The sequence below is a fragment of the Tursiops truncatus genome, chromosome 12 (genome assembly GCF_011762595.2).
Source record: "Tursiops truncatus isolate mTurTru1 chromosome 12, mTurTru1.mat.Y, whole genome shotgun sequence".
NCBI lineage: Eukaryota > Metazoa > Chordata > Mammalia > Artiodactyla > Delphinidae > Tursiops > Tursiops truncatus.
The window spans coordinates 39,560,530-39,588,182 of NC_047045.1; the positions used below are offsets into that span (position 1 = coordinate 39,560,530).

The window sequence follows — 27,653 nt, forward strand, 5'->3', positions numbered from 1 at the left end:
AAACTGAGGCTTAGAGATGTTAGAAGCCTTGCCCAAGGTTACATAGCTGCACATTGTCAGATTATTTGAACCTTTATTCCAGCATCTAAGCATTTAATCACTGCTTCTTTGGATACTCATATTAACACGAAAGTCATTCAGAATCATGGTAAGGGTCTTGAGTATTTGATTTGCAGGAAAAAGAGTATGGAGATGGCCAGTCTTTCCCCTGTTGCAAACATCCTGATAGTGCCGTGTTACATTTAGCAAGAAGCCTGTTTCAGATGACTGTTAGCAGCAGAGGTAAAGACAGATCTTTATAATTAGGTATAAACTTATAAATGACAACGCACAACTTTTCCCCTAACCAATAAGAAATATTTTGTTTGAAAAGGTCACCAGTTTCAAATTTCCTACCGCTGGTGGTGGTCATCCGCTAGAGGTCCTGTGGACATCATAAACTCAAGACAGTGATGCAAGACAGAACTCAGCTGCTTCTTTCCCTTCAAAGTGCACATCCCCTCCTGTTTTCTTTTATTTTTAAAAAAAAATATTTATTTATTTGGCTGTGCTGGGTCCTGCGACATGTGCGTTCTAGTTCCCCGACCAGGGATTGAACCCAGGCCCCCTGCATTGGAAGTGTGGAGTCTTAACCACTGGACCACCAGGGAAGTCCCTCCTCCTGTTTTTTTTGTGTGTGTGTGTGTGGTACGTGCACCTCTCACTGTTGTGGCCTCTCGCTGTTGTGGAGCAACAGGCTCCGGACGCGCAGGCTCAGCGGCCATGGCTCACGGGCCCAGCCGCTCTGCGGCATGTGGGATTTTCCCGGACCGGGGCACGAACCCGTGTCCCCTGCATCGGCAGGCGGACTCTAAACCACTGTGCCACCAGGGAAGCCCCTCCTGTTTTCTTTTAAAAGGTCACCTTGCCCTCCCAACCTCCCTAAGTTTGCATACCCAGTGTCACCTCTGCCCCCTTCCTGCCCTCTCAGATGCCAAATCCTGTTGGTTCTTGTGTTCTTGGTGCACCTTACTCATTCTCATCTCTCTTCTTACTCTAGTTCACCTTCACTCCTATGCTTCGGGCTTTCAGTGCCCCATCCACTAATCACAGCATTTATCAAGTCTTACTCCATGCTGGGCAACTTGAAGTGAAAGCAAGAAAGCAAAAAGGGGCTAAATTTGATCTCATATTACCCCATGGCATCAAGAATCAGATGCCATTTGAAATAAAGTCCCTTGTGCTTTCTTAATCCACTGTAACAGATGTCTCCAATTCAGAAGCCATGCAGCCTTCATCTGGATATTTTCTAGCTTGGGTCTGTATTTGAAAATGGAGTCCAGCGATTACACAAATGCTGACTTTAAACTGTACTTCATGTGAAGAGCTAAGGCTCAGAGTCTGGTGGGGCAACACCAGGTGCGTGGGCAATTCTAACCCAGTGAGGGGTGGGGTGTGCTAACAGAGACCACGGGGGACCTTGCAGAGTATGGCGGAGGGACACCTAGTTGAGGGTGGGAGAGGCATGTCCAGGAAAGCTTTCTTGAGGACCTCTAAGAGTTAGCTGGGTGGTTATATAAAAACTGCCTGATCTTGTCCCTTCTAGTTTTTTCCATCCTGCCCATTCCTGCCATCACATCATGCCTCAACATCTTTTAATTTGCTTATCAGCTTGTATTTACTTTCCTGACCTGCCATTCAGTTCTGTCTCTGCTACAACTCCAGTTTTCATTTCCAGAGCTCCTTCCTCTCCAGTGCACACCCCATATGTCCTAGATACTCTGCCTTGCCTCACTCATTGACTTGGTTGGAAATTCCTGCTCTATTCCAGCCCCAATGTCAGCCATTGTCATTTGTTCAAATTCAGACCATTTTCCAGAACCTAGCTCAAGCATCACCTCCTCTAGGATGTCTGCCTGACACCTCCCAATCAGAAATCCCTTTCTCTTTCATAATCACATGGTAGTTTATCTCTATTTTTTGTATTGCCCCCATCAGTTTCTACCTTGTATTAAAAGCAGGTGGGTACAAGCAGGACTGATACCCAGCTGGTTCACACCAAGAAAGCTGCTCTACTTGTGAAAACACCGGCATGTTTCTATATTGGTGTGTAAATAGCTGTAGCCCCAGGGCCTCTGAGTCCCCACCTTCCACCACCCCATCCAGTGGGTAATAGTTTCAGTATCAGCCCTGGGCGTATGTCTTAGGTTGTGTGTGTGCGTGTGTGTGCATGCTATTGCTTAAGACTTTATCCGCCTCATAGAGTTAATTGAGATGATGTACTTGAGAGTACTTAGCACGCTGCTTGGTATTAAAGTAAATGTTGAATAGCATTAGTGGTTGGTCCTTGCCTGAGAGTGAAGACAGTGAAGTCTGTGTTCCCAGAGATCCAAGGGGAGGAAACAGTTCATCTATACTAGCTGAATGGATTTGTTCTAGTTGTCAGGAGAAGTTTTGTAAAGTTAAAATTTCTGTGATACTGTTGTGTTATTGTGTTATGGTTCAGGCATACTTTACTATAAATAGACAAGCTTTCAAACTCTGATCGTGTTTTAAATTGGCAAAAACCATCTCTACTAAGAATTTGTAATTTAATAATTATAAAGAAAATACTCTCCCCCTGAAAAAACCCCCACTTCTAACTCAGTTCACTTGCATTATTGAACATTTCCATGTTTGAGTTAGTTACTAATGTATTAATATTGATATGATAATAGATTAACTGAGCAGATACTACATTATTGAAACAGTTTTTCACAATATAGCTGTTAAAGTGGGATTTGCGGGGAAGAGAGAGGCAAAGGGAGAGAGAAAGTTGTGTTAGAATTTGTGGTAAAAATTTACAGACGAAAAGATTTTTAAACCCATTATGTACATCGTTTCCAGCAGTATTTGATCAATCTAAACTCCTGTATGCCCAAATAATTTACAGAGGTCTTAGAATTTGACCTCCTTCATTACTCTATGAAAGGGTATAGTTTTCAATGTAAACTAAAATACAGCCAAGGACAACCTTAGTCAGGAATGATGGTCCATTATTACTCATCCAAAGCACGTTCTCTAATCTTAATTGGTTTTGCCAGATCACCTTTGGACATCCCTAAACTTATTAGTGCCGTGTGGGGCTAAGGCATCACAAACCTCATTTGGTCTTTGGAAGAAACTTGTTCATTGTACTGAAATGTCTTTTTTTCTTACTTCAGTGGGCCTTTTAAAAACAAACCAGCAAACAAACTTGCCATGGACACTGAAGTTAGATGTCGTGGTTCTGAATTTGTATTATTATGCATCAAAAAATTATATATATATATACACATATATATAGTGTGTATGAAACACTTTATATTTATTTTTAATAATTAACATTGAATATTTTTTAGTAAAGAGGATATCATATCATATTAGAAGTAAATGTACGAGGCCTGCCACAGTTTTTGTTAATTGTTCTAATGTACATAATTCCGGAGACCTTGCTTAAATTGGAACTCCTATATCAAAAATTCCTAGAATAGTGTTGCTTATCTAGTAATTTATTACTGTTTTACTTCAACACCTGGCCTTTCCATATGAAAGGAACAGCATATTGTTTGCAGTTATCATATTCTTTTCCTCAAAAACTCTTATGGAGGGTAGAACTAAACAAATGTTTTTGTTGTCTGTTGTTAAGTAACACCTTAACGTATAGAATCATAATACAGTTAAGCCCTCTTTAGTTGTCTAAGGAATCACCTGTAGATTCTACTTACAAAAATGGTGTCTTTTTAGTTTCCTTGGGCATATGTCACAAAACTTTTTTCTTTTTTGCAGAAGTTATTCTAAAATTGGGCAACTGAGATATATGAATAATTTACAGACCTCAGTCTCCCTGGAGATACAACATTTTTTTTTAATGAACACTGAATGTACTGATTAGAATTAAGTTTTTAAAATCTCGACTCTTTTAAAGTGTAGAGCTGTCAGAGGTGTGTTGCCAGGTTAGCCAGGCCTCCATGGGCACACGAGCATAAAGAAGGATCTGCATTCTCATGGCCCTTATGTGTGACTTTAACTTTTTAACCGAGGGCGGTGGCCTGGGAAAGGATCATTTGATATCGATATTCGGTATTTATTCACGTAGGACATTATCTCAAGTTGAAGGTGATTTGAATCAACTCATTCAAATATATCATAGGCAAATGTAACGCTGAACCTTTCTCTGAGGCTACATTTATAAAAGCTACATTTTTAAAAATGTACATTTATAAAAGCTGATATAGTTTGGATAGAGGCCCCATCTGACTGACTTTAATCTTTTTTTTTGCGGTACGCGGGCCTCTCACTGTTGTGGCCTCTCCCGTTGCGGAGCACAGGCTCCGGACGCGCAGGCTCAACGGTCATGGCTCACGGGCCCAGCCGCTCTGCGGCATGTGGGATCTTCCCGGACCAGGGCACGAACCCGTGTCCCCTGCATTGGCAGGCGGACTCTCAACCACTGCACCACCAGGGAAGCCCTAACTTTAATCTTATACTAGCATTTTATGTGGAGGGCACTGGGAAAAAAAAGGGAAACTTCAGTTAAACATTTTAGCAGAACCCCTCTGCCCTGCCACCCAGTGTGTTTTTTATAGATTGGAGACTATGAGATGGTTTTCCCTTCCTGGGGTGTCTTCTTTCACGATTTATCCTCTTTCTCTCCAGGTTTAGCTTTCACTCTAGGTCTCTTCCCTGCGCATCATTTCCCTTAATCGCGTGTATTCCCAAAGGCATCACTGTGCATGTCAACCTATTTTTTTGAAAGCTCTTTTCCCTTCCTGATCTTCTAAGTGTAACTGCGTGGTAGGTTTTTAATTAAAAGTTGTGATTTTTTTTTCAAGTTTAATATACAGGAATGGTTTAAGTGTGTATGGTTGGGTTTGAGCACTCCTTTCTAAATGACTGGGTGAAAATAGTTGATATTTTGTACCCTATATTTGCAGGGTGTGGTGTCTGCCTGAAGAACATTGCACTTTAAAAGGAAAGATGCTGTCTCCAAATGATAAAAAGTTAGAAAAGCTAGATCCGTTTTACCGACCTTCAGTGTCCGAGCAGAAGACCAGTGCAGAAATCATAAGTGAAGCACGAAATGCCTTAAGAACGGTTAGGACCCAAAGACCATTTACACCACGGGAAGACCAAAGAAAACTATTTGGACGTGCATCTTCAAGAACACCAGAAAATAGACCCCCGTCTTCCTTCAGGTATTTAAAATGTCTCTTGCCTATACACTCAAGTATATATATGTATGAAGATGACATTTTCCCTTAATTCTAGTTATGGGTAGTTGCTTTTCTAAGTGTGACTTCTGCTAATTATACCTCTTATATCTGTTCAAGATTTCTAAAGATATTTCCAGACCTTGGGTCCAAGAAGTTGCTTTGGTTTGAAATGGTTAATAATGATTGTCATACCAACTTTATAAAGTGATATGAACAAAGCTTTAAAAAAAATCACAGTATACATTCCTTCTTTTCATTATTCAATAATTACAATCCTCCTAAAAGCAAGAAAAGAGTTGTTAATAAAATGTTTAAAGTACTATGATTTTTAAAAATCGCTTCTTCCTTAAGGCTTATGCATTGAATGCTTTTACTTGTTTGGGGTCTAGAGTTAACTAACATACTAGAAATTTTTAAAAATGATTCTTTACAAACTAACACTTCTATTCTGTCTCCTATGCTAGCGTCCATGCATCCAGTTTTGAGTCCTCTGATTCCAGGCCCATCTTTGGCACACGTCTCAGTCCACTAGAGCTTGTGAGTACTTTATATTACCACGGGTGCTATGAAATGGAATTGGCCCCAGTACTTGGAATCAGCACTTCTATATGCTAAGAAAATGATCACATAGACCTAAATGTATTAATAATTTAATATGAAAGCAAATTCTTTTATACTTTTTCAAATATAATGGTTTGTATATAATGAAACATGTTTATTATTCACCTATAGTTTCATAACAAAGAGGAATTTTAGAGATATATAGTAACTTGGCAAACAGAAATGTTTCACAGTATCTTTTAAATTATGCATATGTGTTTTATTTTCAGTAGTTACATATACAAATAAATTATAGATGCATGTACATAATCAAAGATTTGTTACCAAAAAAACCCTCCAGCAGTCTTCCATCCCCTTATTTTTCATTCTCCACTCCCCAGTGCTCTCACTTTAAACTCTTTTGGCACATTCTTTTGGTATTTACATCCAAATTTTTAAATAATAACAGTGTCTTGCTGCTCTCTGACTTAGGAGCTTGAGGAATTATCTAATGACTTCCTGCTAGGGAAGATGAAGATTTAACCCTTGTCTGTCTTCCCACACACCTCCTCACAACACATTCACCCTTTCTGTCCCCACTGCTACTCCCAGTATACATATATCATAATTTTGGTTAGATCCCTTTTCTCTGAGTGTGATTATATAAATTCTGTTTATAGCTGAGCCTTGAACTAATGATGATTAATGATGATTACTTCTCCTTCCCTGCACCACTCTTTGTTTTCCCTGGTGTTAATAATTGCCTTGCTCTTTTAGTTTTGTATTATTATTGTTTCAACTCCAAACTCTTCTCCAGTGGCCTAAATTTCCTTCATATATTCAGACACATGAGGTATTGATTCATCTCCTTGGAGAACTTTTCACACTCCCTCCTGGACCACTTGCCCTGGGCATCTGCACACAGCTTGCTACTCCTTCCTGTGCTGGTTTTATATTTCCTGTATCCCAAGTCCTCCTTTTTCTTGATTTACTCTTGTTTTAGCAGAGTACTCCCTCCAATAGCTTCTTGAGAAAGGGTGTATGGGAAATGAATTATTTGAGACCTTGACTGCTGTTTTTTCTCTCTGGAAGTTTATAGGATTTTTTCTTTTTGTTCCCAGTGTTCTGAAATGTCCTGATGCTGAGCACTTTCAATGTGAAATCTTGTACCCTTCAGCTCTGGGAAACGTCCTTGAATCATTTTGATGTGTCTTCCCCTCTTTTCTGTTCTTTTTGCCCTTTCTGGAATTTATTATTCGGATATAGGATCCCCTGGACTGGCCCTTCAGTTTTCTTATTTTCTCTTTTCTGGTTCTCATCATTTTTTGGATGAGGCTTTATCTTCTAATCCTTTTATTGAGTCCTTTTCATTTCTGCTATGATATTTTTAATTTCCTAAAGCTTTTCCCCCTCTAAATTATCTTTTTTTAAATATATAGTATTCTGTTCTTATTTAATGGTTGCAGCATCTTATCTCAGTATATTAATGGTAGTTTTGATTTTTTAATTGTTTGCTTCTTTTAAAATCTCTGTTGCTTTTGTGTATGTTGGGGGGAGGGCTTAAAAAAGAGAAATTTATTTTCTCACAGTTCTGAAGATTAGAAGTTCAAGATCAAGCTGGCAGCAGGGTTGATTTCTTCTCAGATCTTTCTCCTTGGCTTATAGATGGCTATCTTCTTCCTGTGTCATCACATGGTCTGTCCTCTGTGTCTCTGTTGCAGTTTTATATTTGCCTTGGTCTCTCTTTTTTTCGTAAGAGACTCTCTTCTGATAGCTCACGCTGCTTGTTTGGCTGTTCTTATTTGAGAGGGGAAGCATGTGGAATGGATTGGTCAACCCACAGGTGATATCTACGCAAACCTGCATTTAGGGGGATTTGGCTGGGCTGTGTTGTTTGTGAGACCCTCAATAGCAATATCTTTAGGGCTTTCCTTGTGGGCTGCTCAATTCTCTGTAGAATATTTCTTGGAGGATAAAGACTGGTTGCTAACTGTTGGGCTGTACCCTGCAGGCCTGCAACGCCTGTGCTTGCCCAGCTTTAAGACTGAAGAAAGAGCCCAGAGTCGGCAATAGAGACATCAGTTATAGGGGGCAATTTCTCTGGCTCATTAGTTACCAGGGGAACCAGCAGGGGTGCATGCCCTTCACTTCCCCTTTGATAAGCTATCAGGTGGAGATGTTCTGATCTAAAGACTAGAACAGTTACCAGCTGGGTCAGGGGCGAATATGTAGGAAGGTCAGTCATGTGAGTAGGGTTTAGGTGAAGCAGATGCTGCTCGTGCAGGGGATGTACAGAGAGCAAGAGATCAGTCATTTTGAGTGGCCTGACCATACATACACTGACTTCTAGGAGCCAGGAGGAAGAAGGTAGGAATGCCTAGCATTCAGTATGTCAATATTCAGTTAACATCTATGTTTACATTAAGTATCCTGACTCTTGACTGTGCCTGGTTAGCCTGATTCAGAGACCCTCTGTTTCATCCTCTCCGAAGAACACACTCCCCATCTAATCCTGGGTTCAGTAGCCTGACTGCGTAGAGCTGGGAGGGAAGGAGTTACACAGACTTTCAACCAATTTTCCTTAGGCACCCCTGCCTTTATGCCCCTGCTACCGCAAGTACCTGGTGATACCAGTTCCTTAGACTTTCATGGAACTGGGGCGTCAGTCAAGCTGCTTCTCAATTTTTATTACTGTTTATGTGTGTGTATGTTTGTGTGTGCATATGTTTGGGTTTTTTTGTTTTTTTGCGGTACGTGGGCCTCTCACTGTTGTGGCCTCTCCGGTTGTGGAGCACAGGCTCCGGATGCGCAGGCTCAGCGGCCACGGCTCATGGGCCCAGCCGCTCCGCGGCACGTAGGATCTTCCCGGACCGGGGCACGAACCCGTGTCCCCTGCATGGGCAGGCGGACTCTCAACCACTGCGCCACCAGGGAAGCCCCGTATGTTTGTTTTTGATGAACTATTTTAAAGTAAGTTGTAGCCCTTATAAGACTTTTTCCACAAAAATTTAAGCATGCATCTCATATTAACAGGGACAGTCTCCTACACCACAATGCTATCATCACAGATCAGAAAATTAACGTTACTCAGTAGTATCATTTAATGTATAGTCCGTGCCCAAATGACCCCGATTGTTTCAAAATGCATCATATATTCCCAAAGTACTCATCAAAATGCCTCTGTGAGGAAGATTATACTTGTTCTTATATTGCAGATGACAAAAATAAGATTCCAAAATAGGAAGCATGAACCAGTGTGCAATAAGTATTGTATTTTGTCAGCCATCGTTGACGTATGGCTTCTTGTACCTACAGCCTTGGAAACCACTTGGGTTTTGAGCCAGCAACAGCAAGAGGGCCCCCGGTTTAGCAGCCCAGTAGGTCTGACTTGTTGCAGAGTGGCTCTCCATTCTACAGTTCTGTCGTTTGACTCCTATGCTTTGTTTTTAATATTGCTGTAATTTGGGGGGACTCACTCTTTCCTAAAAATCTAAATTTTTAGAGTTCACATGGTCCCTGTCAAAGTATAGTTCTTGGACTGCAGGATTAGGTGTTAGGCAAAGATAATGTTGGCATTTGCCTCTGTTTAGGATCACTGCAGTTAAATTTCTTTACCGCAGAATGGTTGGGTGCTGTGTGCAAATCAGGCTAAGAATAACTCCGTTAGTTTGAGTTTTTTTGTTGGAGTGGATTATTTAAGGGTCTCAGGTATATTTCGTTTTAAACCATAATTAAAGTTTGGAGCTCCCGGTCAAAAAAACCTGAAAGTGGCCTCATAACTACCTCCCCTTCCACCTTTTCTCCTCCTTTCCACTAGACCTTTTAAAGAACCCTTTGACTCTGGTGACCACTAAATTGACAAAGAGGGGAGATCAGGGGCAATGGGAGCCCAGGGAGAGGGAGGGAGGTAACGACCCCTAGAGGGTGGGGGAGGGGTGGTACATACTTAAGTTCCTTAAGGATGCAGTTGCTGAAAGAATTTGTGAAGACCTAAACAATTGAATTTCAGCACTTTTTAGATCTGGGACACTTTCTCAGGCTGGTTTGCCTTTTCATAGTTCCTCATGCAGCCCTCAGGCAGGGAAGAGGGACCCATTCCAGCTCCTACATTTAACAAATCCTCTCAACTCTTTGCACCTGTAGGCTGACAGCTCTCTGTCCCCTCCCCGCCCACCCCCTCCCCTTATTGGCCTGTGCTCCTCCCACAGCCTCCAGCAGGTGTGGGCTGCCTACACTTAGAAGCGCCCTGGGCTTCTGAGAATGACAGGAGAACTGACACTCCTGGTCCCGGCTCACCAGGGTTCCCGTTAGCACCTGTAATCTTACAAGTCAGGGGAAAGCACTGCAGTTTGCAGTCTGCCATGAGCATTTATATCCACCTTCTATGTAGGTGTGCCGTGCACAGCTTTCTCTTTCTTAGCAGCTCTCCCCCTTCCCACGACAGCTCTGAGACGTGGGGCTGTTGTGTAGTGATAGTTATTTCCGTTCTGCCACTCGGGTTAGTTAGCTGATGTTCCGATTTACAGGGTTGTATAAAGTAGGAAAAGAGATTGAGGAAATAGGAAGTTTTGTCTTTCATCATTATCATTGTCAAAACAGAGTTCTCCTTATGTTTCTGAAACTTACAAAGCCTAGTTATTTACGCTCCAAGTATTTTTTTTTTTGGCTGCACCATGCGGCATGTGGGATCTTAGTTCCCCGACCAGGGATGGAACCCATGCCCCCTGCAGTGGAAGCATGGAGTCTTAACCACTGGACCACCAGGGAAGTCCCCAGGTATTTTTATTAATTAAACTTTTTACTGACATACTGAAAAGACACAGATCATAAGAGTACCGCTTGATAAATTTACGCAAACTCCACAGACTCGGTAACCAGCATTGAAGAAGAAAGAAACAGGTCATTACCGGCGCCCCAGAAACCACCTTCCCAGGGTGACCACCGTCCTGACTTCTCACAGCATAGATTAGTTTTAGCCCGTTTTTGTATTTTATAGGAACCGAGTTCCAAGTATTTGACAAGTAAAACAAAACTGAATATATTTTAAAAAGAAAGGGACTTAGAAGCCCATATATACCTTTGGACTAGGGGAGGTCCAGGGTAAGAAAGAGCAGAATGCGAATGTCAAAGCAGTGTTTTTTCTTTCACTGTTTCTGAAACGGAAGGGTGACATTACAGCAGTGAATCACATGCTGGGAGTGACAGAGGAGGCCAGAGGACCTGTGGAGAAAATCATAGTAATAGAAATGCACCTACAATTGCCACATCCAAAGAGGTGTGTGTGTGTGTGTGTGTGTGTGTGTGTGTGTGTGTGTGTGTGTTCTGTTGCCTTACAGATTAAATTACAGCAACCTTCTGAGATGGGAGGTCTTGGACCCCCTTTTCCAGTCCTCATGTAGAGTGGGACCCCACCTTCCCAGCTGGTGATCCGGAGGAGCCAGGTCAGAAGCTGGTCAGGGCCCACCGTGCTGGGATGAGAGTCAAGGCCAGCCAGACCCCTTAAATATTCTAGGGGGTTTGTCTTCGTTGATTGGGTTGTTCTATGAAAACAGTCTTTCAGTCTTCAAGGGACTCTAGCAGTTTTCTCTAACAGGACAGATCTTGAAATCTGACTTTTCCAGTACCTTGGTTATACGCCAGTCACTGGCTAGTATTATGACACAAAACTTGAGGGAGGTAAGGTTCTCAAGTGAAGATTTAAACCCACTTGCAACATTCTCTGAATTATAAAATGAAGTGAATTTTACAAGAAAAAATTTTTACTCTTGTGCTTCAAAAAAGCCATTTTGCTCCACAGAGTGAAAGAACATTTTGTAGAACCTGACATGATAGAAATTGATGGCTTGTTTCGTTTTCCCTTGGAGAATTAAAAATGCTTCACACGCATCACTTTATATTTTAAGTAGTCCAATGAGGTATAGGTTTAAATGCGATACATAATTTAGTAAAGCTCAGTAGTAAAATGGAACTAATTTTTTATTATGCAAGCAATGACTAATTTTGCACTAGGAAAATAATGCCTTTTATCAAGGAGCAGTTAAGGGGATTTATCTTGCCATCCAGAGATAATTCAGTTATTCCCTTCTGGGTAAAAATTAGCATTGCAAAACCACATTTTCTATTTTATAAGATCGTTTATTTAGTGCCCAAAACATTTCTAATAGTTACGGCATCTGTAAAAGCAGCCATTTACTTTGTCTGCGTTACTATTGTTTGGCAGACTTCTCAATCTTTGTTTCAGATGCAAGGTACCTGCAGAGTACAGACATTTTGAGATAAGAAAACCTTGAATCCACATTCAGTATTGAGAAGGTTATACTTATGTATTTCATCTTTCATAATTAAATGTAGAGCACTTATTTGCCTATATCATACTCTTAGATTTTATCGTTGCTATTAGTTTCATGGCCTAAGTCACATTCTTATGAATATTTTGCAACAAATTAAGGAGGCTGTAAAGTAAACCGACTCTTTATTAAACAAATATAACATAATTTATACAGATAGACGAGTGTTGTCTCCTTCAGAATAAACCCCTCTGAATTCGGGATCTTTTTTCCAGCAAGGTTGCCTCAGGATCTAGGGCCTTAGCTTTTGAGACTTAAAAGTAACGTGGAACCAAATCTGGTAAAGGGTGAGCAGCTTACCGAGATATGCTAGGGAGGGAGCTAGCATATCTTGAGTCTCCATAAGAAGACTTGTATATATATCAGTGTCCCTGCAAGAAGGGAACTGCTGTCTCCATTTGATAGCTGGGCAAGTTCAAAGAAGTAAATGGCCCACCCAAGTTCACATAACTAGTAAGTGGGTTTGATCTCAGAGTCATTTACTCTTCCTGTCTATTATGCTGATTATTTTATTTATGCTTTTTTAACTGTGTTTAGAAGAATGTATCCCTATAGTCATAAAACCGATTTTGGGTTTTATTTGGGTCTGGTTTATGAACCGTTTACAGATGTAAATGACCAAGAGGATATAAAAAATATTTTGAAAAATGTTACCGTTATTGAAATAAGCAGATTCTTGAGAGGAGAACACTAATATAGATGTCTGTGTTCTATTAATGTATATGAGAAAATGAGTGAAATTCTGTGTCATATATGATAGATGACCTCACCCATTTTTCTAAATTATCTGACTTGAATGTCACACTAGATTTTTTAAAAATTTGTTAATTAACCTATTGGATTGAGAGTCACTCACTTCACACAGTATGTAAGTGATTTGAGGAACTTTAACTTGATTACTTTTGGCTAGAGAGCTAGAAGCACTTGCTGCATAAGATTGTGCTTTCATAGACAGATAATCTTGTTGCCTTGGGCCACCAGGCAACACCACCAGGCAAAAAGTGGGAGTTTAGGCCCCTGTGAGGCTGCGGCCCCAGGTTGGGTTGGAGGCCACTGCCACCTGGAGGTTAGGCCAGAGGGTGCTCTGGGTGGCACAGTGCTTGGTGCAGGTGGTTTTAAGTCTTTAAGGAACTGGAATTTTGCTAGTAATGTCCCTTTTCTAAGGGTATCAGCATAGAATTTTTGAGATGTAGCAAATAAAACATTTTCATATCATAAGTCCAAGACTACTTATTGCTCTTCTGTTTTGTGACTTTTTAATCTACATTATTAAAAATTTTTTTATATCATTAAAAAGATACTTCTGTCAAGTCCAAAATATATAAAGGTAGTATTTAAATTCCACACAGTTCTTGGCACATGTGGGTGCCCAATAAATGTTTTCTGAGCTGAATCGAACACAAAAATTTACAAAGTATGTTGAATGTACTATACCATATTTTATAGTCTCTTGTAGAGATCTGTTTGCTGGCATGGGTAAACCTTTTTTTTTCAAATACACTAAGCAGGACAGTAGAGTATTTCATACAATATAATTGACAAAACAATGAAAAAATGTTATATACCTGACACATTAAGCAAGGTGGGCCAACGAGACGGAGAACCAGGGGGCTGGGGAGAAGCCAGACAGGAAGCCCTGTGCTCCTCTGGAAGTGTCAGGGCCAGCTCTGCGTGGTGAGTCTTATTCAAGACAAACTCATGCCAATCATTTAAAAAAAATCTCTTTCCAGAAACCAAAACCTCCAGCATCTCCTGCCACAGAAGAGGATCCCTGCCATTCCTTTCCAAAACCCCCAGTGGACCCCACGAAGATTAGAAGGATAAGCAGTGCCCGGGCGCGCTTACACAGGGCAGCCTCGCAGGGGGCTCTTCTGCCAGACATGACCCTTCTTCCTGCTCAGCGTAAGGCCACATAACATCCTTTAAAACCTGGGGGCAAGCATGTTTCTTGAGTTTGCACACAAGAGTTATTTTTATATGATGTTTTTCAAACTGCACATGATTTTTTATGTTAACTTCATTAATCTTGTGCAAAAGCTGGTTAAGAAACATTTTATGGGTGTTTATTAAGGTTTTTTTTAAAAAAAGTTACTTGGGGCTTCCCTGGTGGCGCAGTGGTTGGGGGTCCGCCTGCCGATGCAGGGGACACTGGTTCGTGCCCCGGTCCGGGAAGATCCCACATGCCGCGGAGCGGCTGGGCCCGTGAGCCATGGCCGCTGAGCCTGCGCGTCCGGAGCCTGCGCTCCGCAACGGGAGAGGCCACAGCAGTGAGAGGCCCGCGTACCGCAAAAAAAATAAAAAAAAGAAAAGTTACTTTGTAGAAAAAGAATATTAGGATAAGTGTTCTTTAATGAATGCATTTACCTATTGATATATTGGAAATCATTTCTAAATTAGAGTTCAAAAAGTTGTTAATTTCATTAGGCATATTTAAGATTCATATAATGTACGCTAAGCTTAGGTCTTTGAAAATACCTTTCTGATCCCATGTGAAAATGTAACCACAAGTTGAATGGGGCTTATCCTGTGGCCACAGAAGTGCTGGCATGTATCTAAACCTGGAAACAGAGAAGCTAAAAACCTCACATCCTAAGGAATGCCCCCAATAATTGGAATCACCCCCTGTCCAGGGCACACTAAGAGTTTTTCAAACTGTAGGAAATGTCCGGTTAGTTGGATGACAATCGATTTAGTGGATCACACCAACATTTAAAACAATGAAGTAGAATAAAATAGAATGGAAAATGTCAGGGCACATTGCAGACAATAAATGCTAGTATGGCTTCAAGGACTTCAGTCACGTACACGTGTGTTCAGGATCATATTACAAGTTTACTATACATTATATTTATATTACAAATTTATCATTACTATATGTAGCCCCAAAAGTTAGAAATCCACTTTAACAGGGGCTGATAGAATTGGCCCTCCTTCAGTCACCAGGATTGATGAAGAGGAGGGATAGGTTTACACTCAGAGAGAGGAGATAATCTGAAGATGATCCCCAAAGTTACAAGCCACCACCTTAGGATCCTACTTGTTTGACATACAAGCCTTTTCTTTTAATTAGTCACCAACATTTAAATGTAGAAGATCTCATGGAAGAATCTAGATGTATGACTTTTTGTGAAAAATTGGAAGATCTGGCAAGCGCTGGGCCCGCTTTCTGTGCAGCCCCCATGGGGAGTGATTGAGCTGAGTAGCCCCCAGCCCCATTAGCCCGGGATATGATCTGCAGTCCCCATGTCTCCCCCGCCTACTGCACTCATTTTCCTGTCTGGTCCCTAAGGATCCCTGATGCAGCTGAAGAGGTACAATCAAGGAGAAAGGAAAAGACAGAGACAGCGCAGGGTGTGCGTGCCACACCTCGATGGCGTACGGAGTGTGTAATGAGGCAATCTGCCTTACCTTGATGTCCCAGTTTGTTTCTTTTCTAACAGTCAATCAGGTATTTATTGAGCCCCTACTAACTGCCAGGTGCCAGTCTAGGCCAACAGAGTCCTGCCCTCAAAGAGCTCGTGAGGGGAGACAGGCAATAAACTGGAAAGCCAAGAAGTAAGACAGCAGTTGGGTTCTGAGTGCTGAGAAGAAGGTGAGCTAGATGCTGGGCTAGGGAGTGACTGTGGCAGGAGGAATCGTGTCACCTCTGGAAGGTGTCCTTGAGGAGGTGGCCTCTGAGTTGAAATGTGAATAATGAGGAGAAGGCAGCCGGGTGGAAATCTGTAAACACAGTGCCCAGGCTGAAGCTGAGGCCGGAGATGGGCGCAGACTCGGCTGGTGGACCCCAAGGCCCATGTGGCTGGAAGGGAGAGGGAGCTGAGGACACAGGGCCCATTCAGGGCCGGGCCAGGGGGGACATGGCCAGGACTTTATTCTTCCTGCAGTGAAAAGCCAGGGCAGGGTTTGAGCAAGGGAGAGACATCATCTGATTTCTGTTTCTTAATAGTAGCTGCACGTTTAGACTCACCCAAGGGACTTTTCAGATGTTGCACCACCAGGGCCCCAGTCAGACCAGTTACATCAGAAAGAATTGGTACTTACGGGAGCCGAGTCCTTGCCAAGGTGAGAGGCAATGGGCTCGGGAGCCACGGTGCAGGGTGAGGTCAGACTCAGATAGGAACAGGGTCACTTCTTGTAAACAGGATGGCAGAGCTGGAGTGAGGCTTGCTGAGCTGTTGTTTATCAGATGTTTTTTGCTTCTGAGCCTGAATGCCGCACACATTTAACTCTCGGTAGCTTCCATTTGAAAATCCTGCTGCTTGCTGAGCTGTTGCCGTGTGTGTGAAGGTGACAGGAGAGACAGATGTTTCCCCACCAGCCAAGGCATGTCCCTGTTTCTGTTTTTCCATCCACCGTGTTGGCAGTTGCCCCCTTCACCACTCCTATCATCCCTGGGGTCTGCGTCAGCACCCAGGAGACAGAGGCAGTAAAAAGTCATTGTCTTTTAAAAGCACACATCACCCAATTTAAAAAACCATTCTGATGCTCCAGCCTTGGACTCATTTTCCTTTGTACAGGAGCTCCTGGGCTTGTTTCAGAGTCCCTATTGTTTAGAAAAGGTATCCTTTGTTGGGTAACAGGCTATAAAGGCCTGTGGTGGAGACTGAGACAGAGGGAATGTCCCTGCCCCTGGTGTGAAGTCATTCGTAGCTGACACCTCCCCAGGCAGGGCTGGTTTGGTGCCGTGGCAGGTTTGGAATTCCTGTTTGAAGAAAGTGAAAGAAAAGATGTGTGTCGTCGTGTTTGTAGGGCCAGCAGTTTAATCACTTGTGTTCAAATAGGGTTTTTGGCTGGAGGTGACCGTGTTGCTAACGCCCCCCTTACTCCAGCTGGACGGAGACCGCAGTGCAGGCTCCACCTTCTCACGATCTCTTTCGTCTTAGCCGCCATGGACAGGCTTCCTATGTGGGCTTCCTAAATATCCCCGGGTCTGTATTCTCCATCCCAACACTGCCCCACTGCTTTTATCACCTCTTGCCTTGTCCCTGGTCATCCAGCGCTCCTTTCCTGCTCCACCCTCCGCTCGCTGGGGGGCTGCAGGTGGGTCAGCACAAGGACCCTGGCCCTTGGAGCAGCCAGCAGAACGTGGGCACCAAGCGCCCACGCAGACATGGCTGTGAGCAGCAGCCTTGTCCCTTCATCCCAGTGGGCCATGAAAGACGATGGTTTTCTCTCCGTGTGCCATAAGGGACAAGAGGTCAGGAAGCAAATAAAAATTAGATTTGCATCATCTTCTTGCTGAAAACCTTTCAGAGGGCCCCCTGTGCCTAAAGGAGAGCTTGCCAAACAGTTCCAGGGAACACTTTTGGCAAAAATATTAATAGCTTTTCCTTGGAGGAAGGGTCCTGTGCTCAACCTGTGCCTACTTCCCTCCCTCTTGGAGAGCCGCAGTGCACGTGAGCATAGTAAAGGGTGGGGAAGGCCACCTAGTAAAGTCACCTGTTTCATTTAAATTCAACCCAGCATTTTACAGACCTACTTGACTGTGGAATCTGTCTTTTGGGGAACACAGTTTGGGAAACACCGACCTAGCGCAGAAGTTGGCAAACTTCTTCTGTAAAGGGCCAGAGAGTGAATGTTTTAGACCTAGTGGGCCATAGAGTCTCTGTTCAACCTACTCAACTCCGCCATTGCAGCAGACTGATTTATGGCTGCTAAAATTTGAATTTCATATAATTTTCACATGTTACAAAATATTGTTCTTTTGATTTTTTTTTTTTTTTTTTTGCTCAACCATTTAAAAATATAAAAGCCATTCTTAGCTTGCAGGCTATACAGAAACAGGCAGCAGGCCAGATTTGGTGGGGCTGCAGTTTGCTGACTCCTGGTCCAGGGGATGAAGTCTTCACTGTGCAGCGTGCATAGTTCTGCCCCAGCCTAACATTCCAGGCCCTTCTAGCCCCTGTCCTTCGCCTGCCTACACCCCCTGCCTCTGGTCTGCGCACCAGCAATACGGAACCCTTACAGTTCCCCACACCCATCCTGCTGTTTCATGCCTCATGCAGTCTGCTATATAATTCGCTGGGCACAGGCATAATGAGAATGTGGAGCTCTTTGTTCAAAAATTGTTTAGAATTTCAAGATGGCAACAGCAAATCATTAAACCAAGTTCAAGGCCCTTCTAAGCATGGGGTCCTGCTTGACTGTACAGCTTCGACACACTTGAAGCTGACTCTCACGCCAGACTTTTGTTCCCTTTTCTCAGAACTCTTTTTTGGCCTCCTATTAACCCTTTGGAATGCTTTTCAGGCTCCATCTTCTCTATGAATCTTTCGCTGGCCAACTCCAACCCCTCAGGACTCATCTGCTCTCTTACTAGTCCTTACCTGGCACAGACCACACTGTACTGAATCTCTGTCTGGACGCATCTGCCTCTCTGTTTCCCCTACTAGACTGAACAACTTCAGTAGGAAAAGTGGTTTTCTCTATTTGAAGCCCGAGAGCATGAAACAGGGTGTAGTCTATAGTAAGTGCCAAAGAAAATATCTGTGAAACAGGACAGTTCCTACACGGTAAGGCTACTGGTTGTAGAATCCTTTTGAAGTGTACCATGATCTGTTACAAAATTAGTACAACGTGCTGCACATATTTTCCAGAGAGACCTAGAGCATCGTTACTCATGTTCAGTTGAATGGTGGACATCTAGCAGGAGTAAGAGTGAGCCCCGGGGCCACTCTTTTTTTTTTTTTTTTTTTTTTTTTTTTTTTTTGCTGTACATGGGCCTCTCACTGTTGTGGCCTCTCCCGCTGCGGGGCACAGGCTCCGGATGCGCAGGCTCAGTGGCCATGGCTCACGGGCCTAGCCGCTCTGCGGCATGTGGGATCTTCCCGGACCGGGGCACAAACCCATGTCCCCTGCATCGGCAGGCGGACTCTCAACCACTGCGCCACCAGGGAAGCCCCCCGGGGCCACTCTTCGCTGTAGTAATAACTGACAGCTCGCTCCAGTAGATTGTGAAGACAGAGGGACTGCAGCTCCTCCATCCACAAGTAGGGTTGCATTATTCCCTCTAGGACAGAAGCTCCATGGCGGCTGGGACTTCTCAGTTCACCACTAGACCACCAGCCCCTGCAACAGCATCTGGCACATGGCAGTGGATGCTTCATAAATATTTGTGGAGTAAAAGAAACGAATACTAAAATATAGGGACAGGCTAACAGTGCTTTGTAATCTAAAATGAAGTATGTGCGTTGTAATTCAGACCTAAAGATATTTAAGGTTGTCTGGTGCTGTGGAGAGAGCCCTGGACTAGAAGTCAGGATTCGTGGGTTCCATTAATAATAATGATCGTAACTTCTGGGCTTTGAGTGTGCTAGCACCACAGAAGTCACTTTACCAGGCCATTATCACTTGGGACCACTTGAGGAAGGGGAGAGAAGCTGAGTGAGCTGCCCGCATCACACGGCCTGTACTTGACCCCAAGTCTGATGGAATGCCAAGCCCATGCTCTCCCCACCATACAGTCTCGGCTCTCCCCGAACCTGCTCTGTGACCTTAGACTGGTCACCTTACCTTTTGGGTTCTCCATTTTCTCATCTGAAAAATGAAGGTTAGACTAGCCAATCTCTAAGGTTCCTTTCTGTTGTAAAATTCAGTGTTTGGAAAGCACGGAGCTTAGAGGAGCAGACGAGGTGGATTTGTTATTGTTGGTTTTTATTGGTTTGATGGTTCAAGTGCAGAAAAGGAAACCTTGAGTCATTTTGGAAAAGCTTGCAAAACTGTTTCTCTGTATGAAGCTCATCCCTCTTGCCCCTTTGAAAAACATATTTTGTCACGGACTAGAGTATAGTAGCAGCATCGTGGGTAAGCTCTTCCTAATGTCAATTTGCTGATGAAGAAACAGTGTTGTATTTTAAGTCTAAGGATCTGTAGCCGTAAACACAGTAGGTGTTTCAGTTCAGAGACTGGACTTCCTTTTTGCAACTTTATCTTATTCCTTTTTAGAAAGCCTTCTAAGTGTTTCAGTGCCCTCCTGTGTCCCCGCCTGGGAGTCGTCTGCTGGGCCTCCAAGAGCCGGCCCCTGCTTCTCTGATCACCTTTCTCCTCCCCTTCCCGTCACACACTCCACTCGAGCATGCCAGGCACACTCCTGCCTTTGGGCCTCCGCACGAGCTGTTCCCTCTGCTGGAAATACTGTCCCTCATCATCTGGTGGCTTGATGCCTTACCTCCAGTAAGGGTTTGCCTGCCATGCCCACCTGTTCAAAATTGCTACCTGCCCCAATTCCCAATCCCTTTTACCCTTCTCCACTTTTCTACTTTTGCTTTTTTTCCATAGCACTTATTATCTATATACTTCATTTATTATGGTCTGTTACTTATTGTCTATTGTGTAAACAGGTGTATTGTTAGGATGTAAGCCCTATGAGGGCAGGGATCTTTGTTCTGTCACTAATGCATCCCAAGTGCTTAGGACAGTGCCTGACATCAGGAAGGTACTCAGTAAATATTTCTGAATGAAAAGTTACTAACATGATCAAATTCAGGAAGAAGAATTGTTATGGGACACAGAAGTATTTATGTGGACTTAGGTAGTTCATAAACCTCAATTAGAGTATTTACCTACAGGTAGACTCAAAGCTAATAGAGCTAAGATTCTATTCATTTTTACCTGCTGTATTGATGATGTCAAACCTAAAATAGTGGTGAGGTCTTGCATACGTTCAGGGAGGCTTTATCCGTACAATTCCAGACTTGATCACTATAAGTCATATGTAGTTTTTTTTTGTTTTTTTTTTGTTTTTTTTTTTTTTTTTTTTTTGCGGTACACGGGCTCTCACTGTTGTGGCCTCTCCCATTGCGGAGCACAGGCTCCGGACGCGCAGACTCAGCGGCCATGGCTCACGGGCCCAGCTGCTCCGCGGCATGTGGGATCCTCCTGGACCGGGACACGAACCCATGTCCCCTGCATTGGCAGGCGGACTCTCAACCACTGCGCCACCAGGGAAGCCCCATATGTAGTTTTAAAATTGTATAAATTCTTGGATTGAAAAAAATATATTGAAAGGTAGTGATTCCTAAAATAAGAAATGCTTTGACAAAACGTTTCCTTGGTTATTACAGCAAAGAGAGTGGAATCCAAAGAAACAGTTACGATGGGGGACTCTATGGTGAAAATACATGGGATTTATTTAACAGAATCAAATGCCATTGGCCACTTGAGTCACCCACCTCAGCTAACGTATGACGGAGACTTCGGTGAAATCAAGGAGCAAGAAATTTTCAAAGGGGCAGCATCCTTGCCATCTCATCTCAGAAGGGGAAGGTCAGTATTCTTTTCATTTAACTTTCCAGTCAGGACAACTATGTCATTTACCAGTTTGCTCTCTGTCTTATGTAGATGATTGATTTGCATTTTCCCCTTTTATGTAAACAAAATTTAAGTTAATGATGCATGAGTAGGGAGAGATGTCTTCTCACAGCTGAATGGGGTTGATTTTACATCTCCCTCTTTAATCCTCAGGAAAACAGTCATACCTGCCAAAATGCTGCTTTGATAGGACTGTCAGAATAACGTCTCTGCTTTATTTGGGCTGTTCTAGCAAGCCCTTGAGTGATGACTGATCATTCTGTTTGTGTTACTTGGGATTCTTGCCCGGGCTGGAATGTCTCATTACCTCCCTTTAGGTTAGTTCGCTGTTGTTGACTCCACCAAAGAGTGGACACTTGATTTATTTTATTCTGCAGTAGAAACTTGGATTAGAATATTTATTTTGGAAACTAATAGTTAAAACAGGAGAGTCCTGTGGATTTCTCTTATCTATGATATCTCACTACTAATCCCTCATAAAATGAATGATTGAGGATTACTCTATTTCATACCATGTTCCTAGATAAGGCTTTTTTCACCCCAGTCTGTGATCCTTTCACCCCCATCCCATCTAGGAACCCCTAAATTCATACCGTGTTCCTGTGTAGGGCTTTCTAGGCTTCCCCTAGGAAATTGAGGAGCAATTTTCCTACCATATTAAGAAGTTGTAGAGAATGTTCACTGTATGGACTGTGTGAATTCTTACACTGGTATTTCCCTAAAGAAGCCTTGACTAACTGGGGAACCAGGGTGGGGAACAGAGCAGGCTCTGTTTTCCAGTCCCAGCCAGTAGTGATGCTAAGATAGGCAGAAGGTCTTGCACTGGACAGGGGCACTCAGTTAAGAGATATTTTTCTACGACTTTCCATTGGGTCATTGTGGGCAACTGCCCAGTTCGAATTTGCTTAACAAGATTAAATTCCATGGGCCATTTTAAGACCAAATGCTTGTTGCCCTCACTTAGATTTGGGTCTGACTTTGGCTTGTCCACATGTTGTGTGCTTAAAACTCCTCCCACCCCTACTGGCTGCTTGGCAGCGGGTTAGTTTAGCTGAACTGACCTTGTCTGCTGACACAGCCTGAAGAGCTTTGCACACACAGAATTTATATTAGGCAACCTAGTAGTCCTTGTAATGTCGCTTTGCATTCAGAACATTTTTTAAATTAAAGTAAAAATGAAATGTCTCCTTAAGTGGAAGAGGACTTCAAATTGGGACTTTGGGAGTTGAGCACAAAACATCAAACTAGCCATTGCGACAAATCTTTTCCAGTTAGTGAATAAGAATAGGCTGCGGACCTCAGAGCTTAAACATAAAAGGCAGCAGCAAAACTTGTGTTTCTTTCAGCACTGAACTGAAAAGGAAACATTTATCTTGCTGCACCCATCCTTACAGTAATTAAAGTTGACTAGGAAAAACCAGACAAGAGCTGTTTTCTTTTTTCTTTTTTCTTCTTGCAAGCCTTCAGATGTTGCAGAATAATCTGGCAAGCCAGGGTTCATTATGTCTTCCTCAGTCTGGGACAGCAAAGGCATTTTCAGTTACATATTTTATCCCACGAACAGCAAAGGAGAAATCAGTTTAGGGGCTAGAGGCACTTCTTCCTGACTGTCCAAAATTATGAGGCACTGGTGGCAGCACTAATTGTTTTCTTTTTGCCTTGTTAGGATGGCTTTTGCATCGTATAGTGATTGCGTCTGTTTTGGGTTTGCCATACACCCTGGCAAGTTTAACTTCCAGTAACATTTTGGCTTTCGGAATCTTCACCTCCTTTAGTCATTGGATGGAACTTTTGCTGAGGTGATTCCCCCACAAAATATTTTTATACAGTAGGATTAAAACAAACCGGAAAATGGAAACTATTCGCAGTTCTTTCACTAATTACATTTGTGAATCAGTCTGGAACACTTGATAGTTGTTTCTGGTAAACATTTAAGTGAATAATTCCAAGAAATGATCTTTGCTCTGCAGTGGAGTATTCCCAGTCTTGATGCTAAAGCCCTACCCTCAATTAACATGTTTCCATGTTTACACCAGAAAGTGGAAAATGAAGACTCTTGTCAGTGAACTGGGCTGGCAGGAGAAGGGAGGGAAGGGATTGCGTAAGTGGAAGAGGGGGCAGCAGGAACCGACGGTGGGCTGAGGGCTGAGAAGGAGTGCGAGCAGCTTGTGTAGGGGACAGAGGAAGTGAGGTCACGCTCCCCGCGCAGGGTCCTTGCTGCCAGTCCAGCGTGGGAGCCTCCACCTTCATGTCAGGACTTCTTGGGCCAGGGAGAGAAAGGAGTAGTTTAATTCAATGAAACCACATTGATTTTAGGGAAACCTATAATTTAGAATAAGCTCAGACCTGGGATGGACTGGAGTTTAACTTTATGCTGGTCATGATGGAAAAAGGACTTGCTGGGCTTCCCTGGTGGCGCAGTGGTTGAGAGTCCGCCTGCCGATGCAGGAGATGCGGGTTCGTGCCCTGGTCTGGGAAGATCCCACATGCCGCGGAGCGGCTGGGCCCGTGAGCCATGGCCGCTGAGCCTGCGCGTCTGGAGCCTGTGCTCCGCAACGGGAGAGGCCACAGCAGTGAGAGGCCCGCGTACCGCCAAAAAAAAAAAAATGCTGAGCAAGGCATCATTGCAAGCAAGGTGGGCGGGGGGCGAGGAGGAAGCACTCTCTCACTTTCCAGAAGAGAATGCAATCTCTAGCCCCTATTGAACTGTCGTCTTCAAACAGCGTGCCAGTTACGACAGTCTGTGTGTCCGTTTGAGGATTCAGTCAAGGTTTGGCAGGCCTGCTCTTAACAACACTCTGTCTTCTCTTACTTTATGTTGCCATGTTTTGAAAATAGCTTCCATTAGAATATGTCTGTGTGTATATCTCCATCCATCATCCATCCAGTGGTTCTATCTGATGAACCCCTTTATACATCTGCTTTTTAAAACCTTTTAGGGCTTTCTGTATAAACATTGTTCAAACTCTCATGGTTTGGAAATGTGACTTTTAGGAGGAAAGCCCAACAGCATTCAGTTGTGGAGAGTCAAGAACTCTTTGTTGGGGGACCAGAGTCTGTGGATTTAGGATTGGTTCTCTCTCAGCCACTTGATTCAGCTGTGTGTTCTTTGACAAGTCTCTGAACACTTTCAGGGAGTCAGTTTTCTAATCTATAAAGTGGAAAAAACTGTGCTCCTTCACTTCCATCTCCTCCCAGCCCTCACTATAGGCTGTGGAATGATAGCTGTTGGTTTAGAGGTGGGTACATGATCCAAGCCAGACCAATTGCATCCTCCCCTGGGACTTTTGCCAAAGCCTTTGGGGAAAGTGCTCTTTCTCCAAGTTCACAAGCTGTAAAGATGATGTTGACTTGGAGCCAACAGTGGCTATTTCATTGCCTTGTGGAGGGTGAGTCTGTCTGGGAAGTGATGTAGAAACAAACAGAGCCGAGGAATGGAGACAGTGACTGAGTTCAAGGATGACATATAAACCCCTAGATCCAGCTGTGCCTGAGGCCACCACATCCACACTGCAGACTGCTCTGTTTCATGAGCCAATATGTTCCTTTTTCTTTCTCTCTCTCTTACCCTCTTCTTCCTTCCTTCCTTCCTTCCTTTTTTATCTTTCTTTCTTCTTTCCTTTATTGATTTATTTTGACAGGAACAGCTTATGGTACTTAAGATTAGGTTTATGTCACTTGGAATATTGCAACCAAAAGAGTATAGTTAACCTACTAGACTTTATGAAATATAGATGAGGACAGGGGGGTAATTTGAGAGCAGACACCTCCTCAGACTCCAGCAAAAAACAAATTTCACTAAAAGCGAGTCTCTTAGTTAAGAAAGGTGTATCCAGTAGTCTTTAATGAAAGAAATGACAGGAGAAGTGGGGAAGCCACAGTAGAGGCCCCCTTCAAGATCCAGAGTGTGGGGAATTCCCTGGTGGTCCAGTGGTTAGGGCTCTGTGTTTTCATTGCTGAGGGCCCAGGTTCAATCCCTGGTCAGGGAACTAAGATCCCCTAAGCTGTGCGGCACGGCCAAAAAAAAGAAAAAGATCCAGAGTGTGAAGTGACACAGGGGGAATGGAGCTGAGGGTGACACGCTCTCCTCGTTTCCTGTGATCCAGTCAGTTGGTGTGTGTGTTTATGGGGGAGGGAGTTTGATAGATTAGAACCCAAGGAACCTAGCCTGTAAAGGGGCTTTTCTGTGAGTCATGAAACCTGGTACATACAAACCAAGGGAACACACACTGCAGGTCAAGAAAAATAACAAGACCTGGTGGATGGATGTTCAGGAAAACTAAAGTTGAAGCTGCCGAGCACCCCAGTTCTCTCCCTCCGTGGACCATTTTCATTCTTCAACAAATACATGGCTCTGTTTCAAGATAAGTAATGTTAGCACAAGAGTTAACTTGGAACTTGAGTATGGGCTTTGTAAGGAACATAACAAAAGACAGATGAAGGAAATGGATCGCAAAAGGAACTACCCTCCAAGAATAAGGAGAGTTAAAACAATTGTCCATAGTGTCAAAGAAATTACAGATAATGTTGTTACCCTCTTTTTAAAAAAAGAGGAAAAGAGCTCTTTGTTGGGTTATAAGAATTCAAATTAGAGATTTTAAGCCCACATAAAGAATGCAAATATGCTCACAGTTCTCAAAAAAGAATGAAAGAAAAATGTATAAACGTGGAGAGAAAAGCCACATTAGAAATTAAAAGTGAGAATAAAAGCAGCTGAAAATGCAATCAGACATGGTGGATAAGCTAGAGGAAATCATACATAAAGAAGTGAATAAGAAAATAGAAAAATGATCAGAGAGATTGAGATAGGTGTGGAAGGAACGGCACTCGCATCCCTGAAGAGGAAAGGCATCCTCGTCCTCCCCCTCCCCGTCCTCCCCCTCCCCGTCCTCCATCTTACTTTGACTAAGTGCTAGGCACTCTTCCAAGTGATTTACATGTATTAACTCATTTAATATTCACAACAACCCACTGAGAATGGCAGAGAGAATGAAAAGAAAAATATCAACATAATAGAAGACAACTTTCTGAAATAAAGATTTGAATTTGAAGCTCAAATGGACACATCATGTCCCAACAAAATTTGATACGGAGTCATCCACACTAAGACGTCTCCAGTAGCGCTCAGCACCGGAATACTACCCAGTACGTAGTACACACTCCATTAGCAATTGTTGATTGGGTGGGTAAATGCGAGAAGGTATCCTATGGCCATCAGGCTGAACAAGCAAGTCACACAGAAGGAAAAAAAGGCAGGCTGCCTCTGGTTCTGTTAGAGCTCCTCTCAGTGCCACAAGACAGTGGAGTAAGGCTTATGAAGTCCTAAGTACAAGAAGGATAACCCAAGAATTATATTGCCAGCCAAGTTCCTTCAGCAAAAAGGCAACAGACATTTTCAAATGTGAATGGATTTGGGAACTGTGGTACTCATGCGCTTTCTAGAAAACTTTTTGACAACAAAATGGTGAGTCAAAATTCAGAACTCAAATGGAGAAGCTATGGTAAAAGCATTCATGGTGAGTACTGACTTTGTTTTCATACTGAATTAAAGGTAAACAACTCAGGGGCTTCCCTGGTGGCGCAGTGGTTGAGAGTCCGCCTGCCGATGCAGGGGACACGGGTTCATGCCCTGGTCCGGGAAGATCCCATATGCCGTGGAGCGGCTGGGCCCGTGAGCCATGGCCGCTGAGCCTGCGCGTCCGGAGCCTGTGCTCCGCAACAGGAGAGGCCACAGCAGTGAGAGGCCCGCATACCGCAAAAACAAAACAAAACAAAACAAAACAAAGCGTAAACAACTCTGAAAACGATGGTTACAGAACAGAAACCTTGACAGTGTAATATTAGCATAAAGAACCAAAACTGGTACTTGGGAGGAAGTGTGAGTACTAATCGCTTCACTTCATAGTAGGGAATAGATTTGTCAGTAGCTACAGTCTGAAATTGAAATATATAGTTAAAAAAGAGTGATTTCAGCCTGCTAATGTTTTTCATTCTTTTCTTAACTTTAGAGAGATCTTTTAGAAACTAATGTCTCTTGTGAAGGCCCATTCATCTGAAGTTCTACAATTCCTTCAGTTTCACCTCAATTTCTATTTCTCTGTCATATTCAAGTAAAATTTATACTTCATACTTTTTAATTACAATGACACGTATGGTATGATCCCATTTATATGTATCTTTTATCTGCCCTTCCCTCCAAGTCATCCTTCTGTTCTTTCATTCTTTTATCTTTTCATCTGAATAT

The 27,653-nt window shown here is 43.1% G+C and overlaps 1 protein-coding gene across 4 annotated transcripts in view; it reads left to right on the forward strand.

Moving 5' to 3' along the window:
* ARMC2 (armadillo repeat containing 2) overlaps nt 1-27,653 on the forward strand; it is a 282,422-nt gene that overhangs the window by 153,028 nt on the left and 101,741 nt on the right. For 3 of the 4 annotated variants that reach the window (XM_073789488.1, XM_073789487.1, XM_019929553.3), the window contains 4 exons: nt 4,935-5,195; nt 5,678-5,750; nt 13,831-14,002; nt 21,163-21,364. In XM_073789488.1, coding sequence (XP_073645589.1) covers nt 4,978-5,195; nt 5,678-5,750; nt 13,831-14,002; nt 21,163-21,364 — 665 coding nt within the window. In that variant the 5' untranslated portion in view covers nt 4,935-4,977. Of the gene's footprint in view, nt 1-4,934; nt 5,196-5,677; nt 5,751-13,830; nt 14,003-21,162; nt 21,365-27,653 lie in introns of those variants that run through there. The other variant, XM_033867607.2, reaches the window with a different exon arrangement.